This window comes from Lactuca sativa, chromosome 7 (genome assembly GCF_002870075.4).
Source record: "Lactuca sativa cultivar Salinas chromosome 7, Lsat_Salinas_v11, whole genome shotgun sequence".
Taxonomy (NCBI): Eukaryota; Viridiplantae; Streptophyta; class Magnoliopsida; order Asterales; family Asteraceae; genus Lactuca; species Lactuca sativa.
In genome coordinates this window covers 90,847,846-90,864,435 of record NC_056629.2, presented here as the reverse complement: position 1 = coordinate 90,864,435, position 16,590 = coordinate 90,847,846, and the positions used below count along the sequence as shown (strand labels likewise).

At 38.1% G+C, this 16,590-nt stretch overlaps 1 protein-coding gene across 1 annotated transcript; it reads right to left on the bottom strand.

The window, feature by feature from the left end:
* Nucleotides 1-2,236: 2,236 nt before the first annotated feature.
* Nucleotides 2,237-4,969, bottom strand: LOC128127136 (uncharacterized). The gene is made up of 6 exons (XM_052765511.1): nucleotides 4,080-4,969; nucleotides 3,881-3,998; nucleotides 3,633-3,811; nucleotides 2,852-2,928; nucleotides 2,618-2,767; nucleotides 2,237-2,493 (listed from the first exon to the last, which is right to left on the bottom strand). The coding sequence occupies exons 1-6, from the start codon at nucleotides 4,504-4,506 to the stop codon at nucleotides 2,353-2,355; spliced, it is 1,092 nt and encodes a 363-aa protein (XP_052621471.1). The 5' UTR covers nucleotides 4,507-4,969; the 3' UTR covers nucleotides 2,237-2,352.
* Nucleotides 4,970-16,590: the final 11,621 nt, after the last annotated feature.

Genomic DNA, 16,590 nt, shown 5'->3' with positions numbered 1-16,590 from the left:
CATAGCAATTGTGCTGCTACAACGTTCATGAATACTTAGAAAATGGAGATTTGAGTATTGGATAAACCCAAACTCAGAAAATTACTACATGGATTTTATCACAAGTATTTCTGAGACGAGAATATCTTATATTCTTAAAATGGAGATATATGAGTTGTAATTTACAAGTCGGTTGTATATTGATATTGCGAAAACTCATCAATAACTTAATGTTATAAAACATAGTGTCATGTGCAATTTGGTGAGCATAAGATACAAGCATATACGTCAAAGTTTATCCGTTCTTTTTGCCATAATGGGAAAAGTGATATCATTAGGCCCAACCCTGACTCAAATTATGTGTTCAATTTGAAATCTTATGTCCTCATCACAAATAAGGAAGTCAGAAAAATAAAATTTTAGACAATTAGATTGATTATAATCCATGTCTCATGTCCGTATGATATCTAGATGAACGGAGGAATATTTGATTACATATCTAAGGGCCAATGTTTGGTCAGTTCAGAGTTTGGCAGTTGCTATGAAAGCAATCTTTGTTGTCTAATTTAGAAGTTATACTGGTAGTTGGAATTATAGACTTATCCAAGTGAAAGACTTTTGGATTAGGTGTCTAAGTCACTAACTGAATTAGTATATATACTTGAATTATTAATAAAGTCTCTTTGGGATGCCAACAAACCTAGTAATTGAATAAGATGACTTTTAGAGAGAGAGACTGATTTATTGATTTATTATATGATTAATGAATATCAATGTATGAATATATTAATATGTTATGAAAACAATATATTAATTAGAAATAGTAATATTTAATTAAGAATTAATCATAAATAAATTAGAATTAATTTGGATTAATTAAAAGTGCAAGGACTTAGGTTGTAATTTTTTAATACTTGAAAAAAAAAGTTTCTAAAACCCTCAATAAAAGGTGGACGGTTTTTGACCCATTCTAGGGTTTCCAGAATGTCCATTAGAGATAAATAGGAAGTAGGATACTTACGTAATTTAATATAATAGTATTATATTCAATTTTGGGTTATCATGGTTTATTGGTTCAGCTATAAATAGGTACATTCGCTTGCAAGTATCCCTTTTCTAAGAGCGAAGGCCAAAATTTCGTATCCCTCTCCTCTCTCTTCAAGTATCCTAGTTGTTAGGGTTAAGTGTGAATCATCAGAGGCATGAGATTTATGGTGCTTGCTTCCAAAAGATTTAAAGAACGGTTTTTGATTTGTTTACTATAACAAATCAAAATGTATATATTCTTCCTTTATGAATTCAGATTTCATTAGGGTTATTGTAACTTGATAATTCATAGTATGTTGTCTTTATGTGAAAGACATAGATCCCTTTAGGTTGCATGTGACCTAATCATTTAATTGTTAAATGTTTTTCCGCTTAAAGCATTGTTGTTGTAACCTGTGTTTTTCATCAAGATTGTATAAACACAAACACACACACACACACCTAGTCAAAAGGGTGTGAATGTAAAGAAGGAGTAAGATCGGCAATTTTTTTTTCAGTTTCTTAGTTCTCCATTTTTAGGACTGCAAAAAGTCAAGAAACTTTTGATTCTTTCTTTCTTTCCTTATTATCATTATTTTTTTCGATACCAATTTGTTGAGAATAAAAAAAACTATTTAAAAGAAGCAAACGTTAAGGATTTTAATAGGATCTAGCCGATCAGAGCAGGTTCCAATAACTCTTATATTTAAAGACTATCATATCATTAAACTTTTAACCTAAAAAGGGATATATACACTAAAGTACCAGTATTTTCAACAATTTGACATTAAAATCATAAATTTTTTTTTGACGGTATAGTTTTAATTTACTATTTGACAAGAAAGTTTTAAACTTTATTTTATTTTTTTTACAGTAAAGTTTTAATTACCGGCTAACCCGCAATAAATTATAATCAATTAAAAAACTGACGGTAGATATGATTTTACTGTCATAAAATAAGATTTAAGACTTTATTGTCAAATAATTGAAATTATTAAGAATTTAGGGTATAGATGAAATTATTAAGAATTTAGGGTATAGATTTCTACTTTATTCTGGATGGCAAACCTGGACAAGATCATCATGGATTCTACTTGTGTGTCGTCAATCAATTAAATTATATTGAATTAAATAAATTAGGGATACCTTCCTCAAACTTTATTAAGAATATCATTTCTTCCCTTTAGCTGTTTGAATAGTTAACTTCAAAAAGAACTATCGTTTATTAAAGTGAGATTAACTATGTATTGTTTAATTAAAAGTTTGTGGTATAGTAAACTCCACAGTGCTTTCGGTTTTAGTTTGATTTAAATTACATACGATACATACGTACATAAAGATTTCAAATTAAACATTGAATCCTACATAAATATTTGTGATTTCCTGCCGAAGACTGTCAATTTCGGTTTGAGCATGAATTCTTTCTTCAGCATGAAGTGAAGTTAAACATTTCTCTCTCGTTGATATCTTCCTCTCAATGGATTTTATCTGCATTTCAACAAATAAAACCCTTTTTTTATCAAGTACCAATGGTTATTGCATACAACATGATGATATTTTAACACTTATTATTCTATTTTTTAACAACTATGACATTTTAAGATGCCCCGACCTTTCTGTATGGCCACCTTAATAGTCCATGCTTACGGCAAATTTTCTTGATTACAGTTGGGCAAACGCGTATCTTCTTCGCAGCTACTTCTATCGGAATATGAAAGTACTCGACAAGATCTTTCATAGTAAGTTTTCCTGTCCGTTCCCTCTGCTCAAAAAGTTTAGAAACTAAAATACAAGCAAGTATTATCGTAGTAATCGTGGAAAAAGAGATCCATTGATGATGAAGAACCTGCATTGAAAGGGTTTTCTGGTTATTAAGTCTTCCTCTACTGGTCCCCACATCTGGTTGATTAGTTTGCTGATCACCTGTTTAAGAGAAAAATGTGTTAAATATTTACAAAAAACGTTTGTCCATAAAGTTTGTTAGTTCGTTTAGATTTAGGGTTTATTGCAATTAAAAACTGTGAAACGTAGCAAATTAATGCGGGAAAATGACTTAAAAGCCCAACGAAGTTTCCAAACCATTCAAAAAACCCCAATCATGTTTTGTCTGTTCAAAAAAACTCAACGAACTTAACCTTTTGTCTAAAAAGTCCAACAAAGTTCCAAACCGTTCAGAAAATTCCAATTTTGTTTTGTTTAAGTTCGTTGGGTTTTTTTTGAACAGTCAAAACATGATTGGAGTTTTTTAAACGTTTTGGAAACTTTGTTGGTCTAATAAGTCATTTTATCGATACAGTAATAAGCCACGTCATATGTTTCTCTTATTTGACTTTCAGGAAAGTGTAACTTAGTTGGGCTTTTTAGACAAAATGTTAAGTTTGTTGGGTTTTTTTGAACATACAAAACATGATTGGGGTTTTTTGAACGGTTTGAAAACTTCGTTGGGCTTTTAAGTCATTTTCCCAATTAATGCATGGCTCACTGATTGAATTCATTTGACTCATGCATGCATGGCTATATTCTGTCCTTGTTCTCTACCAAACCCTAAAACTCTTCAAAGTTAAGAATCTTGATGGTCGATATTAAACATGTCAGCGTAAAAAACTCGATAGTGTTGAATATGGAACCTAAATCGTTAGGAATGAGATCATCCGTGTGTATATTGTGCTCCCAATTGAACCCAACACATACAGCTTCATAGAATGAAGAAAGCGGATCTTGTAACATTACATGACCCTTTGTTTTTCGCTCTTTGCAGTATTCCACGAGGAATTGTTTCACTCTCTTTGTGGTTTCTTTGCAAAAACTGATAAAAAAGTACAAGATATCATTCAACAAGTAATGCAAGTTATAGTGTAAAGTTAATGACACTTACTCGAACATTTTGTACTCATGGCCTTGGTTCGTTGTGTGATCAATACCGTATTTATCTAGAACAGCATGACAAATCAAACCAAGTCTTCCATGAACCTCAAGCTTCGTGATATCAACACCTAATCAGAAGTTAAAATTAGAACAAAAACTACGTGAATAAAACCAGTGAAATTTAACCATGAAATACACATAAAACAAACCATTAGTATGTATGATTTCTCTAAGAATATGACAGCAACTGCAAGTATATGGAGGCACTTGCAATGGCCAGGATGAAAGTTGAATCGGGTTTCCAAAATCATTTGTTCCATTAGCGGTATTAACACCAATGTTTGTCTCATCACAAGCCTGAGATGGGTCCGTTTGGAAACATTCTTCATGCGTCTCATTCCCAAGATTTAATGGATCGAATGATGAATCATTGGGTTGCACGTTTTCAGAATCAACCACCGGTGACTGAAATCTTGCGGGGGTGATCGGAATTTCGTTTTGTTGCAAAGGGGTTAGTAATTCGGTGAAATTTAGTGGAGGGAAATCATCATTATCACACATGAGATAGTGTTCGAATGCTTGGAGATTGTGGTTCGATTGTTCGTTATGAGAAAGATTGGCATTTGATTGGGCCATCTGTTGGTGTCGGATCAGGGTGGATGCTGGGCGGCGCCTGGGGTGGGAACCACCAAGCGCCGCTGCAAAGGAACGACTGTGAATTCTCCGCCGGCGGTGAAGGAGTCGGGAAAATGGAGACAGAAAGCTTATTGATTTGGAGTGTAGCGACAGGGAATGAAAAGAAAAGGCGGGAAAGATAAGGCAGTTAAATACCGTTATATGAAGTGCCTGGCTCTTGTTTCTTTTTCGTTTTTTACAAAAATTTTCATTTTCAGTCTAATTTTTAAGAAATAGAATTTATCGGATACATATTTTATTAATTCATTTACAAATTTGATGTAATGACGGTCAGGAATTTAGGCATTAGTGTTTGAGCTTTTATCTTTATCATCTTTTACTTGGGTCATGGCAATTTCGTTTAAGATAACGTTTTGTAGTGGTGATCTTTCAATAACAAAGGATTTATTTAAAAAAAAAAAAAAAAAAAAAAAAAAAAAAAAAAAAAAAAAAAAAAAAAAACCTAAAGTGTTTTCCAAAAATTAAAAAACTTTTATATTTGTTAAAAGAAAATATTTTTAATCAACTTTTTGATTTAGATCATAATTCGAGTGTCCTTGTTCCAAATGTTATTTATCGTGTGAGCTTCAACATTAAAATATGAAATAAGCATTATTTTAAGACACTATTAGATTGTTTTCAAAATAAATAGAAAGACTAGTATGTCCAACATTTAATGGCAAAATATGTAACACCACATTTAGCCGTATAAGTTATGTCCCTCTAATTAAATAATTTTTTTGAAATATACAAATTAAAAAATAATTATTATATTAAATATGAATTTAATAAACTAAATTATTGAAGTTAATTAAACAAGTTTAAATTAGTAAAAGACTAAAATTTCATAAATGGTCCTTCAAGTTTGTTGAATATTACACTTTCAGTCCAAATTTTCAGTTAGTATCAACTTTTCTTTATAGTTTCAATTTTTGTTCAATGAATCAACCCCAATCAAATCTAACTGTTGGTTAATTATCCCCCCCCCCCCCCCCCCCCCCCCCCCCTTTGTTTTCTAGCTACGAAGCCATAGTTAAAGTGCCATCCATCCATCCAGTGTCGGAGCCGTCGTCTAAAATCATACAAACACAAGTTGTAATCAGGGTAAAAATTCCTTATTAGGTGTGTGTGTGTGTCTATATATATATATATATATATATATATATATATATATATATATATATATATATATATATATATATATATATATTGATGCGACATCGTCTCCGACCACCTGCTCTAAGGATGTGTTTTTATGCCAGACGGAATCTGTGATGTCACAACAGACAAGGCCGTTAGAGCCACCCCAAGGACTGTGCCTCGGGAGCAGGCTCCAACGATCAAGTTAGATCGATTTGATAGATGAGATGGTCCTCCTTCGCCTGAGAGAACTACATTCGTACTGGTGGTAGTGTATGACGGCTGAAGGCGGAGGATGGTGACTGAGCCACCCGTACGAAGTCTAGTGTGGCGGCTGAGCCCATAGAAGAGTACCCTTACATGGAGAAAGCACTATTCAATTTATAGGTGACAATTAGGTCAAGGGGAATTAGGTCAGGCCTTATGCCAACCAAATTCATGCCCAACCAACAAGGAGCTAGGCAAGGCCGCCTAGGGGTGCCAGGCAAAGCTGGCTGGCGCACATCAGGCAAGGATGGCGGGCACACATTAGGAAATGTTGGCAAGGGAGCGCCAGACAAGGGGACGCCAAGAGAGTCACAGGCAAGTCTGGCAAGGTTGCGCCAGGACGGGTCGATAGGAGAATCCCAGGCAAGGTTGTAAAGGGAGCGGCATGCAACGCTAATAAGAGAGTGTCAGGTAAGGTTGACAAGGGAGCGTCGAGCAAGGCCGGCGCGCCAGAGCTTTCTAGGCCATGCTAATGGACCTGCTATCATCATATCACCCGAATCTGATGTTATTGGCATGCGGTCAATGACATTGGACTGTACTCAGTCATATAAACCGTATGTTATCATGTCCCCTGTTAGGCATGTCAGACCCAACAAATAATGGGGTACGATATACTCCAAAAGAATCCCACTATATTGCACTAAAAGGTAGTACAAGGCAAGTAGGGTTGATCCACAGAGACACGGGATAATTAGTCTATACCTCTTTGCGCAAGGTACTATGGTCACCAACAGTTATAAAGGGGGGGGGGGGGGGTTAGAATGCAATTACTAAACAAACTTTTAAAACACGAGTAGACAACTAAACAAATGAATTAAGTTCAGATTTTGTAAGGACTCCAACTCCATGTATGACAATCCAGCAATGTGAATCAAAGATGACAAGACATTTGTTTCATTCTATCTATGTTGGTACTTGAAAGTGTTAACAAGATCTAACACTTTCCATTCACAACATTAATCAATCAAAACAAGCTCTTTGATTAATCCTAACCTTACTAACCTAATCTAAACAAGCTCTTAGAAGTAGATTAAAAGATTGCATTAAGCTTATTGTGAATGTTCCCAACAACACCCAATACTCCTCACAAGCTCGGGAGCGTAAGAATGTGTGAAAAGATTTACACTAAATTCATTCATAAGAAATCAATTTAATGTTTGTTACTTAGTTTAATTCACAAAACAATTACGGATTTTGCAAAATGAATAACTTTAATGACCTAACCCTAATTCAAATGGCCAATAAGAATCATTATTAGAATCAAACATTCGATTGAAGTAAAATCAATTTCACTAAATAGAAATTAAACACAAACATCAGGTCATATGATTTGATTCACAACCAAAAAGTCAAAATATGAAATTGGAGAAGTTAGGGTTCTAGCCACACACATGGCTAGAACAAGATCACAAGAATAAAAGATGGAATTAAAGTGCAATTACAATTTACAAATACTAGAAATAATGTTTCCAAATGATTGCTAATCAAACCCTTGCAAAAACCTTTGAAAATCCTCCTCCAAATGTGCTTTGATATGTTGTGTGTCCCCCAAAATGACCCAATTTCCCGTAATATGAAAAATAGAAAAACTGCCAAAAGTTAGTTTTCTTGGGTCGAACACGGCCCATGTTCAGCATAGGGAAAAAGGGGCACGGCCCGTGTTCAGCTTAGTCAATAGCTTTCATTTTTGTTCAACACAGCCCGTGTTGATTTTACAGTGTCAATCCAACACGGCCCGTGTACCTCTCTGACTCCAATTCCAAACTTGATTTTTCCGACTTTTTCGTTCTTCGCCCGATCGTCCCGAAATCTTTACCAATGCTTCCCGGTATCTCCCAAAGCGCATTCCAAGCTCCGGTTTACCTAAAAAAGACATGAAAGTGTGCAAATAAGGTTGTTCTAGAGAATAACATGAATATGATGAAATGCAAGAAAAAGGAAAGAATAATTATGCTAAATAGATGCATGAAATGGGACTAAAAGGTGTGCAAAAGGTGCACCAAATGCACCTAACAAATCTCCCCAAGCTTAGACCTTTCTTGTCCCCAAGAAAGAACAAGAATCAAACAAAACAGGACGATTTCTAGATAGAAAAAAGAAACATAGAGCAAAAAGGGACAGAAGGATCCTAAAGGCTAGGAATGAATGCATGCAATGCAAACAATGAAAAAGGTCAAGAGAAAAAAATGTACAGAAGCACAAAAGAAAAAAAATGTATCAAAAAGAAATTTAAGGCACAAGTAAATAATCTGTACAAGTACGATCAGACTTTACATCAATATTGCTCCAATCATTAATACCTACGCAACCATCCTGCTTCCTTACATATATCACAAACTCCCAAAGTGAGGAAGACCCGAAACGGTGTAACCCAATAATCTAACTCTAGTTTTATTAAAACTTTATACCTTACTAAGCTTTATGGGAGAAAATAACACAGTCTGGATATCATGTCCTTAAGACTAGATGCCCAAGAATCAGAATCGACGCATCCTTAAGAACCCGTCACGGCGAATCAGCTTTCGCTGAAACAATGAGCCCACCCGAAGGGGCCCAGCTCCTATGCTTTCACTTTTTCGAGAGCCACAAGTATCATATCACACAGTTCTTCATTCGCCACATTTGACTTGAATTGGCTTTTGATTTGATTGAACTTTGATTTGTACTTCGTTTTGAAATTTGATTCTTCAATCTTCATTTTTGGAATTTCTCGAGATTTCTTCGTTTTGGCATTTGAAATCATGATTTGGGTACTAGATATGACAGTTTTACCCTTCCTTCTTTCTTGACTGTGTGGATATGATACTTAAGCTCTCTGTTACCGCGGGGGTAACGTGTCACATCCCCAAACCAGAACGGCGGAATCGTTCGAGGGCAGATGACTTCATGTAGTATCGTAACAGTTGAATACATAGTAAAGAAAGTAACACAACCATCATATATATAATTTCAAAGTTTACATTGTTGAAAGGTACTTGTTTCAAAAGAAATTACAATATGATGTCAAAATGAAATTAAACTAACGCCGCAGCGTCCCTTCTTCAAAAGCTGTAGTTTACCTGTATTACTGAATCCCTGAGAAATACAAGTGGTTTTGAAAGAGTAGATCAGCATTTAAGCTGGTGAGTTCATAAGTATTTAGTGACAATGTTTGTATGAAATAGAATGAAAACGGTTTGTACATGTTTCCATGTTCCTAGAAAATCCTATATTTTCTACTATAGAAGATGGTAGTTTAATTGTTCCAAAACTGTAATGCAATAGTGTTTTTCATACCTAAAATAGTAAGTTTATGAATAAATTGCTAAGGCATTTTAAAAACCTCGTAAATCAATGTGTTCTTAATCCTCCATGTGAGTCTTATAACCATACTATTTGACCAGGATGCCTATAACAACGTTCTTCCGGCGTTGTAAAGTTATGACATTTGTCACCCCAGGCCTGCCGGCCTAGCTGTAGCTAACAGCTTAGGTGTGGGATTATCAATCCCGTATAGATCTATACACAAGTATCACGCTCCCCCTACAAGGGATTATGGTATATAATACATGACTTAAAATGCATACTCGAAAGTACGTGAAATGTCTCACAAAACTTAGTATAAAATAGATTTACGTATGAAAATGTCCATTTGTTCTTGTGTATGAAAATATCTCTTTGATATAGTGTTTCTAGTATGTAGATGTTCATGATCTCCTCGTAAACTATACCTATTATAGTTTTTCAAAGTGTGTGTTTCATTCGTATAGTAAACCCTAGTGTAATGCTCACTTGTTATGTAAAGTATGACATTTAAAGTGACATAAATGATCACATATACTTAAAGTGTAAATAAGGTGTTTGATTCGTATATACATATATAAACATGTTTTATTTCCAAAAGACAAGATGTTATCGAGAATATATATTGCATACGAAAGTTCCTATGTAGTAGTTATGAATCACATATGATTCACTTGATAAAAGAGGATATAGTGAAACTTTATGTTACACACGATAATAACCATGTGTTTACTTGTATTCCCCCCCCCCCTCCCTTAAAAGTGTATAAAAAGCATTGATAAAACATTTGAAAGTGTAGTTTATAGGGTTATGAACTCACTTGATTGATTTGAGAAAGCGAGAAGAAAATCGAGCAGAACTTCGGCTTGGAAGAGTTGATTTTTCTCGGGATTCTCGGGAATCTAGGGAGTGTAGAATCTTCCTTCGGAACTTGAGTGTGAAAACCGGGGCTTCGGGAGGGCTTCGGGAGCTTAACCGCAGAGTTTCGGCATGAGAGATGGAAGAATGGAGCACCTAAACCCGACACCCCAAGAGTTCTATTTATAGGGTGGATTTTTGGGTGCCATGTCGTGGCTAAGGCTGGCCACGTCATGGGGAGAAAGTCTTATCCAATTCCGTTGATTGGACGCCCTCAGTCACTTGCCGGGTCACGTCAAACTGTGCCACGTCGTGGGAGACCTAACAGCCTCGGATTTTGGACCCCGAACTTGTAAAATCCATAACTTTTGCGTACGAGCTCCGTTTTCGATGTTCTTTATATGCACACGTAGATAAAAATATGCTTTACAACTCTCGTTTAGACTTTGATGGCTGATTTTGACTTTATTTTTAATTATTCATTTTTAACGGGCCGGGACACGAAAAGTCCGTTAAAAATCCATAACTTCTTCATCCTATGTCCGTTTTCGTCAGACTTTTCGCCGTTGTGCTACTATTGTTGAGACCTTCAATTCTCATTTAGGTTTTTCGGTCAAAAGTCTCTCGATCTCTATTTCGAGTTTTTAGTTGTCTACTGTTATATCCGAATCTTGGAAAAATCATAACTTCCTCATACGAAGTCAGATTTGGACGTTCTTTTTATGTACGTTCACGGTTTAATGTTATCTACAACTTTCATTTATAAACTTAAGGCTAAAAACGATTGTCTTGAAACTTCACGTTTTTGGTTTAATCGGTGTTGCCGGTTTTGTCAGAAAACCTAGAATGGTCATAACTTCTTCGTTATAACTTGGATTTTAGTGTTCTTAGTATTTCTGTAAACCTTGACACAATATCTAACATAGTAGGTAATCTAACAGAGACTTTTGTACATTTTATTTTCGAAGTAAATTTTATTATTTCAAAAGTGGTTACAATACTTGACTTTTTAGGTCATTACATATAGTCGAAATATCGGGTTGTCACATCATCCCCCTGTTAGAGGGAATTTCGTCCCGAAATTTAATTTAAGGTATTTGTTTGTGGACTAGGGAAACAGATGTGGGTACTTGTGTTTCATCTGATCTTCGCGTTCCCAGGTGTATTCAGGTCCTCGCTTTGCATTCCAGCGGACCTTCACGATGGGGATGCGACTTTGTTTTGTTCTTTTAATTTCCCTATCCATGACTTCAATTGGTTCCTCTATAAAGTGGAGACTCACGTTGATTCCGATCTCGTCTAAAGGGACGACGAGGGTCTCATCGGACAAACATTTCTTCAAGTTTGACACATGAAAGGTAGGGTGTACGTTATTGACTTCCTGCGGTAGATGAAGTTTGTAGGCTACCAGGCCGATCCTTGCAAGGATCTCGAATGGTCCGATATACCATGGGTTTAGTTTCCAACGTTTTTCGAAACGTATTAACCCTTTCCAGGGCGAGACCTTTAATAGCACTCGGTCCCCGACCTGAAATTCCAAGGGCTTCCGTCTTTTGTCCACATAACTCTTTTGTCTGTCTCTTGAAGCCTTTAGTCATTCCTGAATTTGTACAATCTTCTTAGTTGTTTCTCTTGTGATTTCCGGGCCAGTGAGAGTGTTGTCGGTTACTTGTCCCTTGGCTAGTTGCGTGTCACCTACTTCAGTCCAGCACAGTGGGGATCTGCACTTCCGTCCGTAGAGGGCTTGAAATGGAGCAACTTTAATGTTGGAGTGATAACTATTGTTGTATGAAAATTCAACTAGTGGTAAATGGGTATCCCAGGCTTTACCAAAATCGATTACACAAGCCCTTAGCATATCTTCCAAGGTTTGTATTGTCCTCTCACTTTGACCGTTGATTTGTGGATGGTAAGCAGTACTCATGTCGAGCCTCGATCCTAGAGATTTTTGTAACGATTGCCAAAATCGCGAGGTGAACCTACTATCTCTGTCGGAGATAATGGATATTAGTACACCTTGCAGTCATACAATCTCTCGGATGTAAGTTCGAGTTAGCTTCTCCATCTTATCGGTTTCCTTTATGGGTAGGAAGTGTGCGGATTTTGTTAACCTATCGACGATTACCCAAATGGTGTCTAGCCCACCAGCTGTCTTGGGTAATTTGGTTATGAAATCCATGGTTATCCGTTCCCACTTCCACTCCGATATTTCGGGTTGTTGTAGTAATCCTGATGGCTTTTGGTACTCTACCTTGACTTTGGCACAAGTCAGACACTTGCTCACATAGGCGGCAATCTCTACTTTCATGTTTGGCCACCAATACAGTTTCTTGAGGTCCAGATACATCTTGTCCAAACCTGGATGCACGGAGTATCGAGTCTTATGAGCCTCATTCATGACCACGTCTCTGAATCCACCAACCTTCGGTGTCCAAATCCGATCCATGAAATAACGAACTCCGTCACCCTTGACTTCAAGATTCTTATCCATTCCTCTTAGGACTTCACCTGACACGTTCTCTATTTTCAAGGCTTCCCTCTGAGCTTCCTTGATTTGCGTGGATAGGTGTGAAAGGATCGTCATGGTTAAAGATTTCACCCGCGGCCCGAGTATTCCTTCTTACTAAGAGCATCAGCTACCACATTCGCTTTTCCTGGGTGATAACGAATTTCACATTCGTAGTCGTTCAATAGTTCAACCCGTCGTCTCTGCCTCATGTTGAGTTCTTTTTGGTTGAGAATGTGCTGAAGGCTCTTATGATCAGTGAAGATCGTGCATTTCGTGCCATAAAGATAGTGTTTCCAGATTTTTAGCGTGAAAACAACTGCTCCTAGTTCAAGATCGTAGGTAATGTAGTTGACTTCATGCAACTTGAGTTGTCTTGAGGCGTAAGCGATGACCTTACCTCGTTGCATTAGTACGCATCCAAGACCTTGATTAGATGCATCACAGTAGACCACGGAGTCTTCTGTTCCTTCTGGCAAGGACAATATAGGTGCGCTGCAAAGTGCTTGCTTCAATGTTTGGAATGCAACGTCTTGTCTTTCTTCCCAATTGAAAGTAACACCCTTTTGGGTCAGGGTGGTAAGTTGTTTCACAATCTTCGAGAAGTTCTGTATAAACCTTTGGTAGTAGCCAGCAAGGCCCAAGAATTGTCGAGTTTCTGTTGGGGTTCTTGGAGCTGAACAGTTCTTGATTGCTTCAATTTTGGAAGGATCCACGTGTATTCCGTCTTTGCTAACCACGTGGCCTAGGAAATCTACCTTCCGAATCCAAAATTTTCACTTGGAGAATTTTGCGTATAGCTTCTCTTTTCTTAGCGTTTCCAAGACTTGTCGGAGGTGTTGACCGTGATCCTCTTTAATCTTCGAATAAATGAGTATGTCATCTATGAATACGATCACAAACTTGTCTAGAAACGAACGACACACCCGGTTCATTAAGTCCATGAACACCGCTGGTGCGTTTGTTAATCCAAAGGGCATCACTAAAAACTCGTAGTGACCATAACGAGTTCGAAAAGTTGTTTTGGGAACATCTCCTTCCAAGACTCGTAGTTGGTGGTACCCGGATCTTAAGTCGATCTTTGAGAAATAACTCGCTCCGTGGAGTTGGTCGAACAGATCGTCAATGCATGGTAAGGGATATCCGTTCTTGATAGTGAGTTTGTTGAGTTCCCGGTAGTTGATGCACATACGGAAAGATCCATCCTTCTTCTTTACGAACAAGACTGGTGCTCCCCAAGGTGACAAGCTTGGTCTGATGAATCCTTTGTTGAGTAGTTCGTTCAGTTGGCTGGATAACTCCTGCATCTCTGCCGGTGCTAGACGGTATGGTGACTTAGCTATTGGTGTAGCTCCGGGAATTAAATCGATTCTGAACTCGACTTGTCATTCGGGTGGGACTCCTGTGAGATCTTCAGGGAAGATATCGAGAAAAACACAGACATCTGGAAAGTCTTTGATGCTCTTCATTTCTTTTTCTTTATCTACCACGTGAGTGAAGAAGGCATGGTACTCCTTATGTAGGTATTTCTGGGCTTTGACGCAAGAGATGATTTGTAAGTTGGTACCGGGTTTGTCACCATAAATAACAAGAGTTTCGCCGTTTGGCAGATTCAGGCGAACGGCCCTTTCGTGACAAAGTATATCGGCATGGTGTAGGCTTAACCAATCCATACCGATGATGACATCAAAGTTCTTTATAGTGATCGACATTTGATCAATTTGAACTGAGTGTTCGTTTAGAGTTAGCGTGCAACCTAAGTACATATCATTCGTGCTTTCTGTTCTACCGTTTTCCATTTCTACTGTGAATATCTTATTGAGTGATTGAGGTTTTTGTTTTAGTATATGCTTGAATTTATGACTCACGAAACTCCACTCCGCACCATAATCAAAGAGTATGCATGCATAAACGTTATTGAGGGGAAACGTACCCGCAACCACTGTGGGATCAGCTATTGCTTCGTTTTTCCCTATTGCCAGCACTCTTCCTATGCCGCCAGCATTCCTTGCTTTAGGGCAATCCCTATTATAGTGTCCAGCCTCACCGCATCCATAACATGTCTAGCCTACACCGGCTCCTTGGACTTGAGTGATCAGTTGTGCTGGTGCTCTACAGAAACGGGCAATGTTCCCCTTCCTGTTGCAGTTGTTGCAATGCATCTCCCGACAATTTCTGTTGTGATGGAAATTGCATTTGCTGCATTTTGGTAGGTTTCCAGCATATGGCTTTGCTGGTGTAGTGGTAATTGGTGCAGCAGTGGGGGCAGTAGTGGCATGGACTGCCACGATATGTTGTTTCTTGGAAGGTTCTTGTGAAGGTTGACTCTTCCTTTTGTTCCAGAACCTCTTCTACTTGTTGTTGTTGGTATTGTCGCTGTTATTTTTGCTTCCTATGAGTTGTTCCGGTGCTGTGGTTGCAAAGTTTTGGCATACCCCATGGTCTATGAGAGCTTGTGCCAACTGTTTGGCGCGATTGAAGGTGATTGGTTTGGAAGCTAGAACACTTCCTCGAATCTGGGGTGACAGTCCCCAGATGTACCATTCGATCTTCTTGCCCTCTAGAGCAACTATTCCTGGGCAAAGGATTACCAAATCACTGAACCTGTTGGTATAGGTGGTGATATCTGAGCCTACCATGGTAAGGCCCCAAAGTTCCTGTTCGAACTTTTACAATTCGCCCCGTGGACAGTACTCCTGCAGTAAGATTTGTTTTAGGTTCTCCCAGCCCATAGAGTTAGCCACTACTAGCGTTAGTGACTTGACATGGCCATTCCACCATGTCAGATCTCTCTCAGAGAAAGTGCAGGCAACGAAGTTCACTTTGTTCCCTTCCGGACAAGAACAAATCTTGAAAACTGCTTCAGTTTTCTCTATCCACTGTGATAGAGCCATTATCCCTCCGGTCCAATTAAAAGTAATGGGTTTGGTTTTCATGAAATCCTTGTATGTACAATCCCCTGAACGACCCGGGCGTTGGCCATTCGTAGAACTATTCACTCCCCCACCAGAACCATTGTTACTCATTTGGGCCATTGCCGCTGTTACTGCAGCCGTTACAACGGCTATCAATGCAGCATTTTTCGTTGATGGAGGCGGTGGTGGTGGAGGCATCATTCCCGCCCTGGGTCTTAGGTTTGGACGAGGAGACATCGTGCTGCCAAGAAATAAAAATAAAAGATTATAAGTTTTGGTGGTTGAGAGTTGAATGATAATGAGTTAACTATCTTTAATAGCTCAAGAATTTGGTTTGACCACACAGGGCTTTGAGTTTGATTTACCAATGGAGTTTAGAAAAAAAAATAACCAAACTCATGAACTCGTATGAAATGCATAGAATTAACACACAAAGAGGTATGCCCTGTATATATTAAACATATGGTCGCGTTACATTCGAAGTTAGAAAATTTTGACCTTTCTAAAGGTCTCTGATTACAGAAAGTTAAAGAAGGTAAGACTTTTAGCCGATGGTCCTATTTTATATCAAAATTTGGGATTCGGCAAGCACTACTTGCGACGCAGGTTGCGCTTTGAGCTTGACTCCGCATCCGATTGCTTTGCTTCCATAAGACGCCTATCGAAGGCGGCTTGTTGTTCCCTCATCTCGGAGAGGGGTGCAATCATTTGTGCTTAGAATGCGTCGGTTTGGAGTTGGGGATTATCCTGTGTTCTGTCCAGTCTACGGATGTCGGAAGTGTGAACCTGTACTTCCATGTTGACTTCCCGAATCCGGCTTGCTTGAACCCCGGATTGATAGGACTGGTTGGCTAGCTTTCCCACCATGACTGGGAGTGCTCGATCGGCTGAACCTACGACGCGGACATCATAGAAGTCCCGACACATACCGTAAGGAGGACGTATCCCTTGTTGTTGGCTCCAATGGTGGAGGTGACTTCCCCAAACGGGAGTGGGTCCCTAAAAGTTTCTCCTAACAGCAGGAGGTTGATCGGCTGGTGGGTTGATTACCTCTGGTTCTGAGTCTGTCCCAGA